At 41.2% G+C, this 22978-nt stretch overlaps 1 protein-coding gene across 2 annotated transcripts in view; it reads right to left on the bottom strand.

Moving 5' to 3' along the window:
• Positions 1 to 46: 46 nt before the first annotated feature.
• Positions 47 to 22978, bottom strand: part of LOC122534435 (trichohyalin-like) — a 52939-nt gene continuing 30007 nt past the window's right edge. Inside the window, exons 6-20 of one of the 2 annotated variants that reach the window (XR_006307901.1) lie at positions 21406 to 21708; positions 19667 to 19819; positions 19393 to 19581; positions 19162 to 19301; positions 16909 to 19078; positions 15046 to 15303; positions 13640 to 13827; positions 13504 to 13561; positions 10492 to 11425; positions 9856 to 10385; positions 9616 to 9776; positions 9399 to 9546; positions 9133 to 9320; positions 7628 to 9003; positions 47 to 7596 (exon numbers count right to left, since the gene is read on the bottom strand). Coding sequence is in view for 1 of the 2 variants with exons in the window: in XM_043665070.1 (XP_043521005.1) it covers positions 8925 to 9003; positions 9133 to 9320; positions 9399 to 9546; positions 9616 to 9776; positions 9856 to 10385; positions 10492 to 11425; positions 13504 to 13561; positions 13640 to 13827; positions 15046 to 15303; positions 16909 to 19078; positions 19162 to 19301; positions 19393 to 19581; positions 19667 to 19819; positions 21406 to 21708 (5499 nt within the window). In the remaining variant the exon portion in view is untranslated. Of the gene's footprint in view, positions 9004 to 9132; positions 9321 to 9398; positions 9547 to 9615; positions 9777 to 9855; positions 10386 to 10491; positions 11426 to 13503; positions 13562 to 13639; positions 13828 to 15045; positions 15304 to 16908; positions 19079 to 19161; positions 19302 to 19392; positions 19582 to 19666; positions 19820 to 21405; positions 21709 to 22978 lie in introns of both variants that reach the window. The other variant, XM_043665070.1, reaches the window with a different exon arrangement.

Genomic DNA, 22978 nt, shown 5'->3' with positions numbered 1-22978 from the left:
AGTCTCGGAGAAGGGGATCAGCGTTTAACAATGAATACACTTCTCGTGACAATAGACAATATGTGTTTATTTAATAGTCTCGCTATATAGATACTTAATATGACTTGTCGTTCTAACAGATCGCTGCCTACAACGTGACGGCCGAATTTTATTGTGCCTGGCCCTACTAGTTCCTTATTGTGCTTGAATCTATGATGGGTCGACGTCATCTTTGGTTTACTTAATCACTTCTCTCTCTCTCTCTCTCTCTCTCTCTTCTCTTTCTTCCTCTCTCGTTCACTCTCTCTCACTTTCTCTCTCTTTCTCTCTGTTTCGTTCATTCCTCACACCGTCGTCTGCCAACTGACAAATTGGATAATACTCGCTATTTCTTTAAGACGTCGCGACACACGAAATCGAGTTTCGCAAATGTAGGAATTCGTTCTTGCGTGGGTCTCTAAGAAATTAATGACTTCTTCTCTATATTCTGATCTGTTCTTTCGATTCTCAATTTTCTTTTTTCTCTTCGCATTTTTTTTTTTGTTTTGTTTTGTTTTAATCTTTTATCTGTTTTCACGCAATACATCAATGTCTAGAACGTGATCGATGAACACATTAGTCTTACGTTGTGTATGTGACGCGTAGTTCTCTCCTGTTAATCATTTTTACAAGTGATACGCACACGTAAAACGTAGATAGCAATATTGTTACATATATATATATATATAGTTTTGTAAACGACCATCATTAACTGGCAACCACACCGTTTAGGTGGAAAAATAAAGAAAGAGAGAAAATTAATAAATATGTACACATTTCTTCGCAATCGATATGTCGACGAGATCGTCCGGTTGTTGAGATACCAAAACGGCAATGTTAAAAAATTTTTTTATCAGATGCATGTAGCACGTGCGTAGTTACCAGTTACACGTCGCTTCCCCTAAATAACGCAAGAATCATTGAAAAAATGAACGCTGCAACAATCGCAAAAAGGTTTCCTTAGTCGAGTTTCCCACGATGTGCTATGTTTGCGTTTTGTTTTTATGCGTGACACTGCTCGGAACGTTAGTCGAGTTAATCTCGATCTAATCGAGTGTCGCGGTATTTATCTCACGTTGCGAATGCGTTACATCGATTAAACGCGCATGCGATTAATTGTACATCGACGGCGGATACATTAAAAAAAATGTCTTTTTTTTTCTTTCGTTCTTTACGTTACGAATCCTCGCAAATTCGTACGCTGTTTGCCCGTTAGTTCCTCTTTCCTTTCTTTTTATATATATATATATTATTTTTTAATTGAAAAAATCTTCTTCGTCTGCGACAGAGACTCGGGAGGTTCGATGGAAACATCGTATACGTGCCCACTCGCGGTAACATACATATGTATACATTACATGTACAATTGTCATATTTTTATATGGTGCTTCGGTCTTTCGGTTCGCATGGGCAGGTATACGCGGCTCCTTCGAAATTAGCTTATGCAAAAGTGTTCCTTTTCTCACACTGTTCAAGAAATTCATCGAATCTTCATTCCTACGGGATATACTAATTGCAAATTGTTTAAATTGCGTTTGAGGCGTGAGTGTATATACAGGATTTTCTCCTGTATTTCTTTTTTTTTTTTTTTTTGGTCGCTTTACGTTATTCAGTGTGTTCGTAGCGTTTTAAAAAGCGCGGAAACGGCGTGTCCTGTACGCAGAACGAAGACTACGGGCCCTGATACCATTTCGAAGCGGTGTAACGAAGAAGTTCAGACAGATGGGAAAACGCGCACAAGAGATATTTCATTTCACATATTACACTGTTTTTTTTTCTTTTTCTTTTTTTTTTTTGTTTTTGCTTTTTACGACAAACGTGACTCGTTATATAATGGCACACAGCATGGCAGTTGCAACAATGTACTTCAATAAACGGTTTATTTTTTTTCTTCTTTTTGTTTTTTAAATAACTTATCTTAGCTTAGTCGATAAACTTACTCTAGCCTAGTCGTTTTTTTTCTCCTATCCCACGGCGATGCGTGTCTCGATCGAGGACTTCTGTCCACGTGCTTCGGAGAAACAAACGCGGAAAGAAACGGCACTTCCGAAAGGGTTTCTCGATCATTGTCGATCGTCGTATAGACTAGGCTTAAACACGACTCGTTTCGTTCGCACCAGTGTTTCTCCTAACCTTTTCTTTTTTTTATTTTGTTACTGCCTCGCAAAACGTTCACTCTTCTCTCTCTCTCTCTCTCTCTCTCTCTCTCTCTATTTCACACTCACGCATTATTATCATTCTCTTAGGTATGTACACACGGTCGAAAATCGTATTGCGTGTTTCAATTAACGAACTCGAACACGGCGTACGATACTCGATATTCTATTCATCGTTTTTCTTTCGCTTCATCGTCGTATTTCCCTCATTTCTCATTTCTCTCTCTCTCTCTCTCTCTCTCTCTCTCTCGCCTTTCTCTCTCGTCTCACTCGTTGCACTCTTTCTGTTCCTTGTGTCAGCTGTTTTTTGCTTAACGATAAAACACGTAGAAATTGGAGAATAAAAAAAGGGGGCGGGAGGAGCGACGTCGTCGCAGCGTTGTTTCGCACGTGAGATTCGTGGCCAGCGCGTTTTATTCTTCCGATACTGAATTACTTTGCCAATTGGGCGACTCACCGACAAGAAGATCGATCGAAATCGACTCCGGAGCCGACATTTAAATTTGAACACAAATGTGGCCATGATTCCGACGCAAGGTCCGTTCACGCTGCAACGACTTTCCTTACGCAATATTCACGTAAAAACGTTTTTTTTTTCTCTTTTTTTTCATCATAGATACTAAACAGTCGAGTCGAAAAATAATATCGAGACGGCCTCGTTCACGTTCTCTCACGATGCTCGCTCACCTCGTTTCGCATTCTCGCTCGTGTTCCACGGAACAGTCTCAGCTTAGGATCACTCGAGTGCGGCACGAACGATTCAAGCTGCAGGGCTGAGCAAGCCTGCTCGCTCCGGCTCTTGTCGTCTAGCAATTCCTCGCTGGGCGATCGATCGATCCCTCAAGTTCGGTTTCAAGAAACGCTTAAACTTCTATTCCCTACTTTTAGAAACACAGATCGAACGTAGACAATTGTTAGCTCTAAAGATTCGTATCGCCTAACGAGTTTATCCAAGTTGTACGATTTCGAAGTTTGGCCATCTTTTGCTCAAGAGTAGTGTTACTGTATGTTTCTAGGGAATACGATCTAAAGGGGATTTTTCAATTTGTTCCAACAATTGTTTCCAAATGGAGGGTTCGTTTCATTTTGTCAGTGATTTTTCTCTCAAGCTCGAAGACAGAAGAAAGGAACGAAACTGGCTCTTCCTAATCTTCCTACTTGAAGCTTATTCCGTTATATATTCGGTTCAAAAAGATTTTAATAGTGTTTTCTGAAACAGCAAGATTATTATCGACGTACTGACCGGAAGGTTCTGCCCGTCGTATTAGTCAGTCGTTCTTTCTATATGTCTTTCGTTTAACTATTGCATCTTGGAGGACAGACTATTTTTTTTTCTTTTTTTTCTTCTTTTTTAAGTAGAACGTTGTAATATCGAAGTTTCTCGTCACATTCGCCTGTTCATTTATTCGTTAAACAGTCTTAAAATTGAAGATAATTAATCAATTATTAAAGCGAGATTACATTCTACGGTTATAACCTTTTTTTTTTTTTTTTTTGTTAAAGTCTCTAATAAAGACGATACGATGATAAATGTCAAAGTGATTGAAGTGATATAGTTGAATATTTCGGACAATAAAGAGTGCCAGTAAGAAGATCTTTAAGATTCGAAAACTTGCTCTCAGGCCTTCTCAATTTTCTCGAGCGATCGAAAGAAAAGACTTTTTTTGTTTATTCACCAATTACGCATACATACACGCACGCACACTAAATTCAGCCACTCCGTTAACAATTGTGTCAATTAACGATAATATTAATTTCTTTCTGTTTAGCTATATATATATATATGTATATATATATATGTATATATATATGTATATATATGTATGTATATATATATGTATATATATGTATAATGTAACACGATGATATAGGCTTGATATGACGGTGGCACACGTTTACTAATCTTTATCCCTCTTCTTCTCTCTTTTATTTTGTCTTTCATTATTTTCCTTCCTATCCTTCTCTCGACTCGATAATTCTTAGAACATTGATTAGGCGGAGAGAACGAAAACTCTCTGAAACGATATTTCGCACTACGCCTATGTAAAACTTTCGAGCAAGAATACTTTGTGCTTAGAAAAATTAGGATATTCACGGAAACGAAGAATATCAGGTAAGAACGAAGGTACCTTTGATTATCGTTATCGGTTCGTTTGGTCAGCCTCGTCGTCGTTGGATTGTCTGGACTTTCCATGAAACGTCTAAAAGAGATTTACCAGAAAGAGAGTCTTCGTTCTTGACAACTGTTTTTTTGTTCTTTTCTTTTTCTTTTCTCTCGCCTCAAGAAATTCTATACGCTTACTTTGCATCTTCTTCGTTGAACTGTTCCACATCGGCCTGTACTTTTGAACATACTTTTGAAAGAATTCGAGAAACGACGATTCCGTCGATGTTTGAGGGCCGGTGATTTCAACGGCCGCACAGGAAACGAACTAATTGTAAGAGAGGTCTCCGTATCGCTATTTTTATCCTAGTTGATGACGGTCGAGTCGAGACGGACGAAAGAAGGACTTATTCCTCTGACTAAATGCTTGCCAGTGATCAAAATTCCGACGCCGTTTCTTTCGATTGCACAGGGCAGAGAAGCCGTTCGATGAGGTATTGCTGCGCGTTTCACTCACGCTTGTAATGTCGTTCTCGACGATTTTCTGCCCTGCCTACGGGATCCGATGCCCTTCGATTCCGCTCCGTGATCTAGCTTCTAGGTCGGTAGAATTCGCGCGAGCGTTAAAGTTTTTCGGAGAAAGGAGGGTTTTCTAAATCTTATTATTCGAAAGGTTCGCGTCAGAGATCGAATGGAGAAAAAGATGTGTCGTGTACTAGCAACGAGAAAGTGCGTTTTATCGACGAATCAAAGAGAACATCTTCTTCTTCTTCTTCTTCTTCTTCTTCTTCTTCTCCTTTTTTCTTCCCCTTTTTGTAAAATATTAACGATAAAATTTTACACTTTCAACATGTCGCTTAACTCTTCGTACGGCAGACACGACGATATATGTATGCTTCATTTATATATATATACACACACACACATGCATATGTATATATATATGTATAATATGTATACAACGAGCGGACGCTGGACGAAAAACGCGTCGTTCGTATTTTGAATCCTCCGCGAGATTTCCTTTCCCTTCGAAGCTCGAAACGGCGAACTTCGTCCACGTTGATAGCTCGCAAGAATTCTTTTCTTTTCTTTTTCGTTTAATTCGCAACACGATTGCCCGGGATATTCGCGACACGAAGAAAGAATTGCACGTTCGCAGCGAAACGTTTGCTTCGATCGTTCGTCGTCTCTATCGCTCGGCCAACGGCATCTTCCAACGTGATTCTACACGATTTTCGTTGGTCGTGCTCTCGCTTCCTTTGCTGGTCGCGTGTCCCTTCGAATTTCCCGCGTGAAATCGCGGCCCCGTTACGAACAATCGGTAATCATGCAAATCTGACACTAGCGTTCGCAGATTAGACTGTGCTGAATGCTCGACGAAATTCGTTCAGCGAGATATAACTACGTACGTATAACACGTAATACAGGTATTACTCTATACTAGCTGTACGCTTGGGAATAGGTACGCAGAACCAGCGGAGACCATAAGTGGGCACGCTTTTTCTCTCCTTATCACCACGAGCAGGGCTATCGAAGAAACATCGACACACGATTATGTACATAAACGGCTCGTCTCTGTTCTATCTTTAGTGCCTCCTAAAAGGTTTCGTTAACTCTCCTGTTCCGTGCTCTGTCGGATAAGCCGTCCGAAATTTTTATGTTCGCGCTGTGCACGCTGAGGTGAAATACTCTCTCGAGAACGAGTCCTGCGAGTGTTGCGACGATTATCATAACGCGTTACAAACACGGACGACATACATTTGCATCCAACAAATTTGAGTCCATCGTTCACTCGTCGATCGTCGAGCTTATGACAATCGTCGCTGACCATCGACCATTGATTATCTGAGTTCACGAAGGGCTCGACTTTGTTTGGAAAACAGCGATTATATACCAGTGTATATATACCTTCCTTCCTCTAGGACGATCGTCGTAACCCCTATATATCTTGGATTTCGATGACGCACGAAGAAAACGCTCGATGATTTCGCACGAATGAATTGTACATTTGGCTTGCGATCGACGATTACCTTTGGAACTAGTAGCACAGAGTGATAAATGGTATAATAGCTATAGTTTTCATCTCAACAACTTCTCGATGGAAGATCGAGTCCGAATTAAAATCCACGCGATTGAATTCTACTCAATCAACCCATCGTTAGGCTTTCTAGTTGAAGCTCGATTAGATACCGGTGCAATTTGCTCTTATATAGACTACCACCGAAGAAAATATCATCTTGTCGAACAAGCTGATCCTCACGCTTGCAAGTGGATCGAGAAAGAAAGAAACGGAGTTAAATCGTTATTATGATTATCTATCTCAACACCGTGATCGATAAACTTTGTAAGAGTTGCAACAATATCGAAAGAATGTAGACGGGACAGTACGAAGAAGAATAATTCGAACCGGAGGAAACAAATCGTGACCATACCTCGCACGAAACAGCTATAAACGCTCTAAAAGTCTCATCTATAGTTATACGTATCTACTCGTGACGTATTTACACGTGTAAAGATTTCATAACAGTATTCGATAAATCGTCGTTCTATCGGGGGATCGACGAACGAAGGACTCTCCAACAATTTTCATAAACATCTGCAATGGCAATGTCAACGTAAAATAGACAAGTGAATGGGGCTGAGAAACTATATGGAAGTCGTTCATGCGTTAACAGTTTTCTAGATTACTCCACCGTAATCGGCAGCTCTCTCGGCTAACACGCCAATGACACGTTTACAATAGTACTCTACAACTGTATACATTGCGTTCGCGGCGTAATTCACGATTAATATGTACATCACACGATCCGGTAACGATGCCATAAATTATCTATCACACGATACACACGCAGCCCAGTCGATGAATGTTCAACTTTTGATTCTACGAACCTAGAAGAAAATCTCGTCGCGCCTGACTTTCTCGCGAACAACGTTTCCTACGGAACCAAACAGCGATTCGCGTTGAAGATTTTGCAACGATAGATCGAGGGAGAAAGTGCGTTTTTTTCGCGCGTCCGAACTTTCTTTTTCCTGTCATTCGTTTTTTTTTTCTCTGTTTTTTGCATTTTTCTTTTTTTTTCTCTTTTCTTCTTTTTGCATCGCAAGATCATCGAGCATGCACGAAACGTTCGTTTTATTGTCATCTTGAAAGCTAATCAGCACCGCGGCTCGAGTTCCTTCCACTTGTCCTCGTGTATTTCATTGAACCTCGAAACAACCTCACGGCCTATTCGCGCACGTCCAACCTTTCAATGGCAGTTCACAGGTATTCGCGTTTCTTTTCGTTCTGTCTAACCTATATTTTCTGTTCTTTTCTTCCTATTTCCTTTCTCCCTAGTTTGTTCGTTACTATTTCTTTATTTTCGCTTCCTTTCAGTTAGAGTTTTAGCGCGAGTTTTGGACCCGTGGCAAAAGATCCTAAGAAAGAAAAAAAAAAAAAAAAGGAAAAACAGTAAGAAAGAAGTGAAACTGTTTGTATGCTCGAACTTTCTTTCAATTGATTGCTCTTTTCTGCGAACGATAGGGAATTAACGAAGGAAGGGAGTACGATGTTTTTCAGAGTTGATCAACAGAGTGATTAGTTTCACGTTTCCTCCTAATTATCTAAGGGCAGGGACACGTAATTTCTCTCAAATCAATATATCGAAAGTGTGAGATATTTCCGAAAAGGTGATACTATTTTCCTTTACTCTCTCTTTCTTTCCTTGATACTCAAATTGCAGTCGAATCCAAAGGACGAAGAACGAACTGCTACCCTTACGTCGTGTGTTCATTTCTTTAAATCCTTGCGAATAAAAAGATCGACGCCCGAATGAAATTCGACGTCGCAACCGTAAAAAGGTCGATTTTAATCGGCAAACGGAAAACGCGTAATTTTTGTATTGGAAACAGAGCATCCCCGGATGATTCTAGGACACGCAATCAACACTACTGAAAAGCTAGCTAAATACTATTGTAACAAGTGTAATCGATCTTCCATTGACGCCCTGTTTCGATCATCTTTGTTCACGAGCAAATTGTTCCTCTGAAAAAAAGATCCTGTTGATTTTCGCAGAGCGTTATAGTTCCCGCGTTTCGATCGAAGTTGCGCATTGCTCGCAGCGAATGAATGACAAAACGATGACGAGCACGTGCGTCCTTCACAGTGATTTTTCCGATCGATTGAACAAACGATTCTGTCGATCGGTCTCCCCTTGTATTTTTCATAATGTAGCCGCGCTTTAATTTGATTAAACGAAGCTACCAGCCTTTCACTGAACAACGATCCTTCTTGACCGATTCCTTGGAATTGTAGCAAGGGCGACGTGGGTGATGGTACTGTGGTGATGATGAAAGTGATGGATGACGATAATGACGACTATCGTGATGATTGTAAATGACGATCGGTGAACGACACGAGGATACTGTCTGTTATATTGTCGCTGTCGATGTCGCTGAGGTATCTCGGTTGCCTGTTTGCCGATTTTTTCTTTCTTTGCTTTGCTTTGCTTTTTCTCTAAGGCTCTAGAAATGCTCTAGATTGTTTCTACGATTGCGTGATTGTGTGTATGTGTGTGTGTGTGTGTGTACACGTGACAACATCGAAGAAACGAAGAAGATCGATAGCACTTTCGTTTTCTACGTATTACGATCGTGGCCTGGTCTACTTATCTGCTATCCAGTTGCTGGCTCTTGCTCGCCTGGTCTCGTTTGCTTCTCGATTCCGGTTCCTTCGATGTCTCGTTTCTGCGGCGAAAAACAAACGCGACAACTTCGTGGAGAATTCGTCTGCACGGTTCTCGAATTAACGTAATAACGTTTCGGCGTTTCTAACGCTATCGTGTTCTCTCAAAATTACGCGAAAGAGGAACTCACGAGTCGGTGCAACTGTCGCCATTCGTCGTAGCCGGTCTCGGGGAATTCGAGTCACTGCGACGATCGTTCGGTGTTTCCTCGTCGTCGTCGTCGTCGTCGGATGTTTCCAACACCTTCGTGAGTAATTGCGGCGTTCCTTCTGAACAAGTCAGACTGGATTCCACCGACAGTTCGATGCTTTTCTCGTCCTGCAACGGAAAAATTTCCATCCCTTCTTGAAAACAAGAAAACTTCATACCGGTCTGTCGTCGAGAGCTGAAAGTTACCTCTTTCTTCAGTGTCTCTAATAATCTCTTCCTGTCTGCTGTCAATCGATCCGCTTGCTCGGACTGAGCGGCAGTTTTTATCCCGGAAAGTTCCAGCAGAGCCAGATGCGCGTCTTTCTCGGAGACCGCAGCTTTCAAAGCTTCCCGCCTGTCGAGAAAAGAAATAATAATTTTAGACGGAACTTGTGTTTACTTCGACCACTTTGAAATTGCTCACTTCATTTGTCGGAGATCTTCGAGTTGCGCGTTTCTCTCTTCGGTGAGACGTTGAAGTTTCTTCTCGTATTTCTGCAGTTTCGAAAGAAGGGGTTGACAAGTGATGCATTTCAACGCTGAAGCTGTTTGCATCGAGGTGATTCTTTGTTCCAACTTAGCTACCTGAGAGAAAAGAAAAGAAGAAGAAATATCAAATGACTGTCGTGATTATTTTTCTGTTTTTACAAATAGTTTTAGTCACCTTTTGAAGAGCTTCCTTCTTCAGTTTCTCCTCGTTCTTCAATCTTCTTTCGCTGTCGCTCGTGATGACAACGCTTTCGCGGAGAGCTTCGCTCAGTTCCTCGATCTTGCTCCTTTTCTCTATCAGATCCTGCGAGAATTGTCGTTCCTTCTCCTCCTTTTCCTTAATCACATTCACCAGTTCCTCGATTTGCTCCAGATCGATCTTTTCGCTGAAGGCTCTTTCGAGGGAGTCTACTTCGTCCTCCAGTTGTTGAATCCTCTCGTCCCTCACTCTGATCTCTTCCTTTAAAACCCCAATGTCGTCGTACTCGTTGAGTTCCTTTCTCAAAGCATCTGTCTCCTTTCTGAGTTTCGTCATCTCTTCCTTATTTTCAATGATCTGCTGCTCGTACTCCTGGATCTTGTTGTCCTTTTCAGACATGGCAACCTCCATCTTTTTCATTTTCTGTTCCATTTCGTGCAACTCTGAATGTCCTGCGCGAGGTAAATCGTCCGATTTTTCTTCATGATCTTTTTGCGTTTCCTTTCCTGCAAATTGGAATTCAGCTAGTAACAACCGTATTACACCAAACTGTACGACGTTTAAAGAAGACGACAAACGAAGGATCGGGATTAATATTAGAAACAATCTTACCTCGATGGTTTTCTTCGACTCTCAGTAGTTCCTTTTCCAAATACCCAACGCGACTCTGCAACTGATCGATCCTGCACTCGCGGTCTTGCAACTTCCTCTTCAGCACGTCCACGTTGTGCTTCCTCACGTAGTCTTCCAACTGCGTGACCATCTCCTCCAGTTCGATAACTCTTTCCCGGTCGATTCTAGATTCTTTGCTGTCGCCGTTCTTTTGTATCCATCTCTCCAACTCCTGTATCCGTCGATTTCCAGCGGTCACTTGACAACGAAGATCGTGCAACTCTTTCACGTCCGGATTCTGCTTCAGAAAGTCCTCGAACTCGGCTACCGTGTCCTCCAGCTCTTCTATTCGACTGGTCTTCCTCTCGATCACAATCTCCATATCTCGCACGCTCTCGGTGTCCGCGTGATCCCTGAGGAAATTCTCCAGGGACTCGATCTCTTGCTCCAGCTCGACGATTCGTTTGTTCTTCCTTTCGAGCTCCGATTTCCAAATCTCACCGTTGTCCTGCCTGTCGTTGCCCTTGCATCTCTTCGACTCCCTCATCGAACTCGTCAGGGATCCTATCTCGTTCTCCAGCTGCGATATGCGTTCGTTCTTCACGCCGATCTCCTTCTTCCAAGACTCCTTTTCTTTCTTCAGCTCGTCCATCAGCTTCGTGCCCTGGGCGTATTCGTTGCCACCGTTCTCCGCGCCATCTTTGCAAGCTACCAGTTGATCCTCCAGCTCGGCAATCTTTCGGTTCTTCAGTTCCAATTCCCTCTTCCAGCTCTCGTTATCATCCAGACTAAGGTTCTTCGCGTCCTTCATCTTCTTCGAACAGGCAGTCTGCTCCAGTTCCGATATCCGTCGGTCTTTCATCTCCAGCTCGATTTTTCTGGACTCGTGGCGTTCACTGGCGTTTTCGAGAGCGGTTCCGGAGGAGGTTTCTGGCTGTTGTGCGCGTGCATCGGTGCGACGTGGGCGTTGTGGTGCGTGTGCGAAGGCAACAGGTGTGAACGTAAAGAAAAATTGAACGAAAAGAAGGATGATGGATAGCCGTAAAGATGACTGAGGTGATGGAGGTGGGTGGGTGGAAGGCAAGGGGGGGGGGGGAGGGAGGAAAACATGGCGATTCTTTTGGCTCGTGCGCATCGAATTGTTTCGTGCTGAACGACGTAAGGGTGCGTCTCCGAATGGCTGTGAACGTGCCATGTAACTTTTGGATCTTTATCTCGTTAGCGTTTCTTCTCCGACCAGTTCTTTCTCTCCCTCTTCTCGGTTTCTTCCGTTTCCGTTTCATTCATCTGTCTCGTCGCTCTCTCGTCGAAGCCGTCGTTTCTCGACGGTTCACGCGACGACCGTGAAAATTCAACTCTCTAAAAAGATCTGTCCCTCTGTTTCTTTTCATTCCTCTGCTCGCCTCAGTTCTCTGTCTCGGTGCCCTTACACCATTCACATGCTTTCTTTATATGTATATATTTATATTTATATATCTACATACGTATATCTCTGTCGTGTACGTGTATATACACATGTACAGTACATGCGTCTGTCGATTCTCCTGCGTAATATGTATATACATATATTCATATTACATATACATGTACATACACGGTCGCATCGTTAATAATTAATTAACATTATTGTAGCCGTTATCCTTTCTCTCTCACTCTCTCGCTCTCTCATCACCTTTACATTAATATTTATATTTATATATATATTATATAAATATATATATATCTATATTTATATTTATATATATGTATATATATTTATATATATATTTATATATATATCAGTAATTATTGTTATTATCGTCAATATTTTTTCGCTATCAATTATTAAATATGTTAACAATGGTCGCAGCGTTACGTAAAATAATTATATATCTTGACAAGTGTATCGTCAATGGCGAATCAGTACGATCTCTTTTCGTTCGATTAGTTTTCGTATAATAAGTTCGTGTACTTGTAAAGTTCGTTTAATATGCAAATTGTACTAAAAAGAACGGAGAAGGCGTCCCCAACGAAAATCGACCTTAGAACAAGCTTTTTAGGAATCCGGTGGGACCCGCCTGTATTTTTTCATTTTTAATTTTGTGTCGTGTATTTCGTGTTCGATTTTGAAAATTTTTTTTTTTTGTTCGTTTTTTAATTTCATCATTCGGAAACGCATCGTTCGTTTCGCACGAAAACAAATCGGTATGCGTATACACGAGCCATCGTATTTAAATAACAGCGAACAATCAAATACAGACGAAAAGCAAACACGACGATCAAGCAAGCAAACACATACATAGGTCGTACGTGTATATGTCGTGTCCAGGGTCAGCGTGAAAAAAGAAACAACTGATTAGTCGTAATTCTATCGATACTTGAATTCTATCGATGTTTGAATACGGTTGAAATAGCGCAAAGGAACTGTCGCAGTTGAGGAAATCTAATGGAGATTGTTCTTTGCGCGATTAATAATCATTTCTAATGATTCAAGAGTTATCAAATACAGGGACCGAATGGAGCTGGTGAAATTTTTAATTGGTTTTAAAATGATTGTAACTTTCCAATTATTATCCTTCCTGAGAACTGTTATAAAATACAGCGTATTTGCTGTAACTTTCAGTCAGCTGAAGTTTGTAGCTGAAGTTTATCGAATCGTTTGATCAAATTCTATTTGTATTGTGACAGAATTTAATAAATTATTGGTAAACTGAATCAATTATGTAAAAACCACAATTTGTTTTCTGTTCTACATCTGTTCTGGTTTCAAGTAATGTAATAACATGTTAATTAAAAAAATATTTCCAACTTTTATATTTTCTTCGAAAATGTATGATCCTTCAGTATTTTTAATAATTAAATTAACTTGCTGTAGTATTACAACAAAGTCAAAATGAAAGATGCGATTAAAAATTAAAAATTCAATAAATAAACCTCCACTTGTAAAAGTTGACAGTTTCGTTCGATCCCTGACAAAATATGATCAATTTCATTCTATAGTTATGATAAAAGTCAAGAAAGTTGAACACTGACCTCTTGTTGCTGTGCAGTTGCGGCTTGTTTCAACTTGGCTTGTGCGGCTTTGAGTGCACTGTGAATAAAAATCGTGTTGTTAACGATGTACAACATTCGATAAAAGAACATAGATTTCTAAATGCTCGATACTAACTCTTGAAGTTCTCTGATTTGTCTCTCCTTGGCATTCTGCTCTTCTTGAGTCATCTGTATCAGGTGCAGTAACCTCTCGGTCTCGGCTGAGCTTCTGGTCGACTCTTCTTTCGCTTTTTCCAATTCCTTCTCGGAGTTTTCCAGAGCCTTCTGCATTTCTGCCAACCTCTTGTCCGGCGATCCACCGCTCTTCATTAAGGAAAAAAAGATCACGAAATGATGTTCATTACATAGAGTATTTGTGACTGAAAATTGTTCGATTCCAAACGTCTAAATAATACAAAACTTTCGCGCAGGCACACTTATTAAGTGACTCTTATTAATATTTGGACGTTTGAAAAATTATTGTTCTATATATTTGTATTTGAATTAATTGAAATTATTCTAATTCTGTTTATTTGATGCGCACAATTTTTTGCATAAAAATCTAAATTATTGGCAAAGTTGTTAAAAAATTTAGATAACCAGCAGGTTATATTAGATTTATATTAATTTTATGTATTTTAGATGTAATAGATTATTATTATATTTTATTAATATATTTTATATAAAATTAATCGTAATTTTCTCATTGTTCGAATTGTTTGCAAACTTAAACCTCTTATGCAAAACTGATTTATTACTTCTCATGCAAAAATATGTGCGCAATGAATAAATAAAATTTTTCTATTAATCAGAATAATCGTTTTAAAACATCAGAAAACAAATAATTCATCAACATTACTATAAATAAATATGTAGAGCAATAATATTTGGAAAATTAGTGCCTCAATTAGTAATGGAAGTCACGTCTATGAACTTTCTTCATTATCCAATGTGTAAAACTGATCTCATGAACAACGCCCACATATTTATAAACACATTGTGTTCTATAATTTTCATTTGATTCTGTTTTTACATGGATATTTTTATGTGCATTCGATTTAACACTATCTAAAAAAAAATCCAATTCTGTTTTTATACGATCTAATTTAATCTAATGCTTTTCAAACGATGCTATTTTTAAAGATTCTCATTTAACTCTTTGCACACAAAATTACTTTTTCTACGTTTCTCTTAGATTTTTACTCGAATTTTGGTTGAATTACTGTTATTTTTCTTTTACGAAAAAAATAAAATGTTTTTTTTGGGAATAAAGAGAATTTCAGGTCATCCTTAGACCCCACAATCCTACATACTACAAACTAATGAGCTAACCTTGAATTTATAAAGTTAATAATATTCTTATCTCGTCAGTAGTGGAGTATGCCAGTTTTGAATTAACATACTCGTATTAGGATTTCACGCTTGGAACTAATCTGTCAGCACATACCAAAAATAGAGCCAATTTGCACACGTTCTTCTCGGGAATCTATCTGTCATGTAGGAACAGAACCGAGAGTGTAATGATTGACGAACAAAAATTACTCTTTGTAACTGCTGCTCCAACTGATCCATTTTCGCTTTCCGTTTCTTCAGATCCTGGTCGAGACTTTGGAGCGTCCTCTCCTTCTCCTCTATCGTTCTAGCTTTCTGATCTACGGACTTCGCTCGTTCTTCCGTCTGCCTTCTCTGTTCTTCCATCTGGCGTTTCTGCTCCTCCAGTTGTCTTCTCTCTTGTGTAGTGTCGATACCAGCTTTCGTTGCGCCAGCTTGGAGTTTCTTGTTCGCCTCGTGCAGGTCCACCTGCGACGAAACAAACGTTGTAAACTTTCGTCCCTCCGTGTCCGCGAGACGCTACAGCTAGGCAAATGAAAGCCGCTTCGTTCAGAACCGCGACCATTACGTCTAAACGTGCACTATGTTTCGTTGATACTTCAAGTGCGTTGAACAAGTCGATTTAATGCAACTCTTTTTCGAATGACGATCGTCATGGTCACGGTATTCGTAAATGAGAGATGCAAGGAAATGGAAACGCAATTAAAAAACAAGTGATACGCGCTGATGAGAAGAAACTCGCAGTCCCTGGTAAGTCTAGCGACGTTCATAGCGAAATATAATATGTACAGAATACGTATGGAAAAACGTATGCGTCGAGATAAAAAATGCGTCGCGTGGTGAAACGTACATATACAAAAAGTGCGGAACGCATTCTGTGTGCATCGGTCGTGATTCATTCTCCAGTCTGTACAAATAATCGTGAACGCAGACACAAGGCTCAATTCTCGTGATCATTCGTCGCATTTCACAAAAAAGAAAAAAAAAAAAAAAAAAAAAGAAGAAAGATAAACGAAGTAACCATTTTCTATCTCTGGCATCTCGAGTACAGTAGCATGCTCCCAGAACGAAACGAAATAATAGTGATATACTCGTAATAAGATTGCTCATCGTTGCGATGTCGAACGCGCAACAAAACTGTAGCAGTAACGGTAACCAGTCGATTGAATCGGCGAAAGAGAGGATCGTCGTCGATACTTTTTTTCACTTTCTCGACGTCTGTCTTTTCAAAAAAGAAGAAAACGAATGTTCTTTTCTTTTCTTTTTTTTTTCTTTTTAATCGCTTCGATCGTCTCGTCGCCGACGCTGGCGATAACAACAATAAACACAACGATAAAAAACGGCATAACCATGTAACACAGTCGAGAAAACTGAAAGGAAAGAGAGCAATGAGCGCGAATGGCTGTGCTTGATTGAGAGTAATCGCAAATGGTTCAATGGGGGGAAACGATCTCGTGAAGAAACCGGGGGGGTGTTCATAAGGGTGGGTAAAAAAGAATTCGAGGAGAATGATAATGGTGAAGGCGATGTTGCGCTTCGCTGTGAAGTGTGACGGACGCCCTGAGATATACATGTAACGCATAAGATGAGAAAAATTGTGCGGGTGCATCATGATTTGATCTTTTTTTTTTTTTTTTTTCGATTTCGTCTGTATACGTATATATATATGTTATATATATGTATAGATATATACACGATATCGTTCGATCGTTATCGTTCTGTTACATAATATGCATAATATACATATCTGATATATGATTTGATTGTTATTATTATTATTATTATTTTTTTGTTTGTTATCTGCGGCGTGTATAATGAGCTGTGGGCGAGTTTCTGCTTCGTCGACGACGAAGGCAGAGGCTGCGGTTGAAATGAGAAGACATAGAGAGACGAGGAGGCGCGATGATGATGTGTCGGCAGCCGGTCGACAACGATCAGCCAATGATATATACATATATATATATATCTATATATGTATATGCAGAGACATAATGCAGGCATATTACGGTGCGGATGTAGGCTGTAGTAGTGTAGGTTAGCGCGCGAGCGAGTGCAGGCCGTGCTGCTGCTAACCTGATATTTTTGCAGTTCCTGGCACAGCTTTTCGAGCTGCTCCTGGAACCGCTCGCGCTCGACGCCCGCCTGCTTAACGTTCTCTTGCGCTTGCTCGAGCTCCTTTCTCAACCTGACGATCTCCTGGCCGTTTTGCTGCGGATGCTGCTGCTGCTGCTGTTGCTGTTGTAGCTGCTGTTGCTGCTGCTGCATCGTGATCTGCATCTGCTGGATCTGCTGTTGTTGAGCGTGTAGCTGCCTCTCGGTGTTCTGGATACGTTTTTGCAGATCAGCAGCCTGCCTCTCGGCCGCGTCCGCTCGCTGTTTCTCCGTCTCGCATAGCTTCCTCCATTGCTCGAGCTGTGCCTCGTTCACGCCACCGGCAGCCGCGCCCGTCGAGGCAATCTGCTTCTGAAGTTCTTGCACGCGTTTCTCGGCCTGCTCGGCCCTCTGCCGTTCCTTCGTCTGAGTCTGCGTCAGATTCTGCACCTGCTGGCTCAGCCGATGAACCTCTCGCATCTGTGCCTCGAGGGCCTCCTTCGCCGCTCTATCCGGCGTCTGCGCGTGTACCCTCTGTTGCTGCAACTGTTGCAACCGACGAACCTCCTCGCGCTGACGTTCCAGCTCCGCCTCGTTCGTGTTCAACTCCTGCTGGAAGTTGACCAGCATTTCCTGCGACTTCTCCAGTTGTATCACCAGCTGATCGCGTTCCACCTGCAGCTGCTTCGCCTCCACCTCGAGCTTCTCCTTCACTTTTTCCGAATGCTTCTCTCGGTTCTCCAAGATTGCGGCCATCTTATCGCGTTCACGTTGAGCGAGCTGTAGCTCGTGCTGCAAGTGCGCAATCTCCTCGCTGCCGGCGAGCTGTTGCTGCTGCTGTTGCTGTTGCTGTTGCTGTTGCAGCCGTCTCATCTCCTGCCTGAGTGCCTCTCGTTCGTCCCTGAGCAACTGTATCTCCGTGGCCAGCCGTTCTAGCTCCTTCTTGTTCGCTTCCGCGGCCTCCTGATACTTGGCCGTCTGCATGTGCGTCTTCTCGAGCTCCTTGGCCAGTCTGCCCGCCTCGAGCTCCACCTGATCGCGCGCGACGATCGCCTTGTCAAGGCTGGCGCGCAATCGTTCGACCTCGATACTCGCGCTCTCCGACCTGGTCTTACCCTCGGTTTGCATCAGTCTCTCCAGCCGTATTATCTCGACGCGGAGCTTTTCGTTGTCCGCCTCGAGGGCGTCCGCTCTCGCCTTCACCTTGTCGTCACCCTCGCGACTCCGCTCCTGCGCAGCAGTCGCCTTGTTGGCCTCCTCGCGCGCCCGCTCGAGCTGAAGCTGCGTCTCGTGCAGCTTCGTCTCGAGCTCGGCGTTGCTCGATTGCGTCCTCTTCAGCTCCGTTTCACGGCCCTTCAGACGTTCGCGCAGCAACTCCACCTCCTGTTGTAGCCTACTACCCTCGCTCTGCCACTTCTCTTGCTCGTACTGGTATTTACCTCGCACCCCTTCCGCACGTTCCTGCTCGGTCTTCCTCGCGCGTTCGAGCTCCGCCAACGTCTTCTTCAGCCGATCGCGGAGCCGCTCCACCTCCAGCTTCGCCCACTCGTGTTCCTCCTTCTGCCGTTCTTGGCTTTCCTGATACTTGCCGAACCTGGCCGCATACCTCTCGCATTCCTCCCGTGCGCTCTCAGCCTCCACTCGCAGCCGCTCCGTCTCCGCCTGCGCCTTCCTCACCTCGGTCTGCTGCCGATCGTGTTTTTCGTACATCTTTTCGATCTCCAGCTGCATTCGTGCCAGCTCTTCCTGCGTCTTGTCTGTCGCGGCCTGAGCCTTGGTCACTTGCGAGTGAGCGCGCTCCAATTCGAAGCTGATCCTCTCATTGTCCGCGGCCAGCTTGTCCCTCTCGTTCTGTAACCTGCGTAGCTCGATCTGCGATTTTTCGTATCGCTCCTGAACCATCTCCAGGTCCACCGTTAACCTGTCCAGATCTTCCTTCGATTTCTCCTCGTGCTCCTTCGTGCGACCCAGTTGAAGAGCCGCCCGATCGTACATCTCTTGCACGCGTGCTAGCTCCTCCTGGGCCTTTCTCGCCTCGTCGCGACTCTTCGACGCCAACATCTGTTGCTTCTCCGTTTCGAGCTCCAGCCTGTCCTTGTCAGCCTCCATCACCTCGATGCGATTTTGCAGCCGATACACCTCGCTCTGGGCTCTGTCGACATCGCAATCAGACTCGCGATCAGTTTCGTATCTTTCACAGATCGATCCTTTCGGATCTCGCCCGCGATCGCTTACCTGTCGTACTTCTCCAGCATCTTCTCGAACTCCTTGTTCGCGTTCTCCCGTTCCTCCTGCGCCTTGTTCATCGAATACTGCGCTTTCTCCACTTTCTCCTTCAGAATCTCGATTTCGGTCAGGGCGTCGTCTCGTTCCAACTACGTAATTCCAACAACCGTTACGACTTTGAATTTTCGTTGAACTCCTCTTCCTGATATATATCTTGCAACAAAAATAGAGGCTACTTACGGTTAGCTTCTGATGAGTATTGTGAGCCTTTTCCCATCTTTCTTTGACTAGCTCAAGCTCCGACAGCAGATTCTCCTTGTCCCGTTGCATCTTCGCTACCTGATTCTGATGGAATTCCATCCTCTCGTGCAGTTTCTCTGTTTCTTCTTGAAAACCGTCCCTCTCCTTCTGCAGTCGTTGCATGATCACCTGGACGTCAACGGCATTTATTTTCGTCGAACGTTTCGATCCGCAATCCCCAATCACGCGTTTCTGCCAACAAAACTTCTCTTACCTGAGCTTTCTCGTATTTATCCTGCAACCGGTCCACCTCCAATTGAATCGTTTCCCGTTCTTTCTGCATCCTCGTCGATTGGCCGAGCGCTTTGTCCAGTTGGCTTTGCAAGTTTTCGAAATCGTAGTTCTGCTTTTCCCTTTCCATTTGCATCTATACGGAATCGAATCGTTCTGCTGTAAATTTTCTATCTGGTTTTTACTTAACCTGACTGTGCTTTTCGTAAATATGAAACGTACAAAGCGGATATTTGGAGAAGTACAACGCGATGAGAAAGTGAGGAAAACAGCGCGGTTGTATTCGTTGTACAAGCCACTTAGAAGCCAGATTGTTCTACTTTATTTTTTGAAAGTTATTTAAATGTACATCTGAAATATAGCGGAAATTTTAATGACTGCAAAAAATGTCGACTTTGAACTAAACTTTTAATTTGAAAATCTCGACTTTTTAAAAAATCAAGTTAATCTCAAGATCATCATTCCGAAATTAAAAAAAATCGTGTATGTATATATATATATATATATAGATATAAATATATATAGTTTCAGTTAAATTTTGTGATGGCTGGATATAAAAATAGTTTCGGAATAAAGTCACAAGTTTCTTCCAGATGAAGAATGATTTTATTTTAAATTTAAATATTAAATTTAAATATTTGTTTCAAAATTGAAGAAATGAAATATTGTACAACAAAGAATCTATAATCTGTTAATACATAAACAATTTTGTTATAAGATACACGTGGAATTAAAACATTTTATTATCTACCAATAGTACTGAACATTAAAACTAAAGTTTGTTCTAAAATTTTTAGGTAAGAATGTACGTGCAAGAGTGTAAATTATATTTGCTAATTCTATGTTTTCTCACGAGAAAAATTTGTAAAACTGCATTTCTTCCGTTTCACGAGATTACTGCGCGTGACATGATCCCTCTGCATATTCGCCTTTGTAACTTCAAGCCAAAGTTTGAAGTTTAAAATTTGAAATCGCTTTGACGCAATAAATAGCGAAGGTAATTGTATCTTAATCAGGGCTTCGTAGCAAGTATAAATAAAGTAAACTTTCTCGCGTAAAGCTTTCATTAAAAGTTCATATTACAACTTTAACAAAATTAACAAACATCAAATAAAGATGTGAACATTTGGTCACCGGTTGATTCGTATCGTAGCGTAACTCGAAAATTTTGTAATAAATTTTGCGTTATTTTTTTTTATTATTTAATTATTTTTTAATATTTTATTTAGGAATAATGTAAATAAATAATGAAACAATAATTATAAAAGCTTTAGATTTAAGCGAGTGACAGTAAGTAAATATGAAAATTAAATATACAGTGGATGTAAAAAGTGTTCGTATACTCGATGAAAAATAGTCAGTATGAAAGAAAACTTTGTGAAAAGAAATAGTACAATAAATTTTAAGAGATCGTCGTAAAGGAGAGATTTCAATCTTCAAGATCGCAGTGAATTTAATTACGGAAAAAAGTTTCTCATAAAGTTATAAGAGTTTGAAGAGTCAATTTTTCATTGAGTTTCATTAACGTAATATTTTCTATATCTACTGTAGATGCTATTAAGAAAATAAAAAAAAAAAAATCTTTTGAACTCTCAACAGAGTTAACCAGTTTAGCTTCTCAGTGGCTTGTACATATTAACTGTCGCAGTATGTAATTAATACTTGCATATTGTTATAATTTCTACGTGAAAAGTAAATGTATAAATAATCTCTTTGACTCACCCTGCGAATTTCCGTTTGTGTTTTGTCCAATTTCTCCTGAAGCTTGTCCACTTCGCTTTGCGTTTTGTCCAGTAGACTTTGCAATTTGTCTTGCTGAAGTTGTGCCTTGCCGAGAGTAGCCTGTGTCCGTTCCAATTCCTCTTGTGTTTTCTCAAGTTCCGCGATTGCCTTGTCCCGTTCCGAGTGTAGACGAGCCACCGAAGCTTGCGCTCGATCGTATTCATCTCGAAGACTTTCTTGTTCACCCTGAGCATTTTCCAGTCTGGCCTTCAATCTGTACACCTCACCCTGACTCTTTTCCACCTTCAAAAACCATTGGGAAACATTTAATTTTAGCATTTGTCATTGAATTCCTTGATAATAAATTTAAGTATAATCTCAATAAATTGATAGTTGACGAAAGCATTTCAGATATAGTTACATTCCTGTGTGTATTGAATTTTTTCTAGATCAAATATTGCTGCTTAAGCAGTCGTTTAAAAATTAATTTTCATCAAGTCTCGTATTCTTTCAATTTAGTAATTATTATTACTAAATGTTGGATACAAAACTGGCAAAAGTCAGTTAATATCTTTTTAGTGAGGTTGTTGGATAATTCTTTATAATATTAAAAAAATTAATATTTCTCTTTAATAATTTTATCAACTATTAAGTCGATTTTATTAGGCGTTTCTCAATATAGAATATTAATATGCATTTTACTTGAAAGCATTTCTTCTTGTATCGTACGGTGCAATTTCAGATTAAATTTCATTACTTCGTTCTCAAAGCATTTGAAATCCATCTAAAAGTCTCATAATATCTGTTCCGTGATTTACATTCGCGAAATTAATTTTCAGTCTCACCCCCTAACCCTTTTCCATCCTTTCGAGAAAAAGAATCGAAAAAATTAATATTCTAGATTTAATCTTATTTAGTTTGTCAAAGTATTTACGATACACTTCTAGTCACATTGAATTTTCATTGGATCGAAGACTCTCAGGATAACACCGCTAAAATTTCGCATCTCTTAACAGCTGCGCCGTTGGAGAAAATACATATACACGCACGTATTCAGCCTCGAATCATTATTAATACGGATCTAACGGTGTTCCCTCGTTTATTACGTTCCGTTAATTAAAATCAATTTCTCTTCTGCTCGTCGCGAGTATCAACCTACGTTCGTATCGTACGTGTCTATTAACGCTTCCACCGTCGAGTCGATGGTTTATTATCGCACGGAGGATGAAATAAATACATCGACTCCGAGTAATTGGTCCGAGGTAAAAAGCTTAACGACCTAAAGAGGATTCTAAAGAAAGACCTTCTCTGGGGGGAGGAAGGGAAGAAAAAAAAAAAATCAATCGATCGAAACGGATCGAAACGAGGGGTAACGAGCAGCAACCCTTACGGAAATTCTAACCGAGTGTCGTCGATTGCACTCGAGTATGAAGCTGCGTGCAATTTTCCGGCCACTTAGCTGGCAGTTTCATTACCGGTTCGTTTCGCGTCATCGACGAACATCGGGAATACCGGCGATGCCGGCGAGAAGAACGAAGGCGTGATTGGAAATTAGATTCGACCACCGCAGCGT

This window comes from Frieseomelitta varia, unplaced genomic scaffold (genome assembly GCF_011392965.1).
Source record: "Frieseomelitta varia isolate USP_RPSP 00005682 unplaced genomic scaffold, Fvar_1.2 scaffold_593, whole genome shotgun sequence".
Taxonomy (NCBI): Eukaryota; Metazoa; Arthropoda; class Insecta; order Hymenoptera; family Apidae; genus Frieseomelitta; species Frieseomelitta varia.
This window is presented reverse-complemented; position numbering and strand designations above follow the sequence as displayed.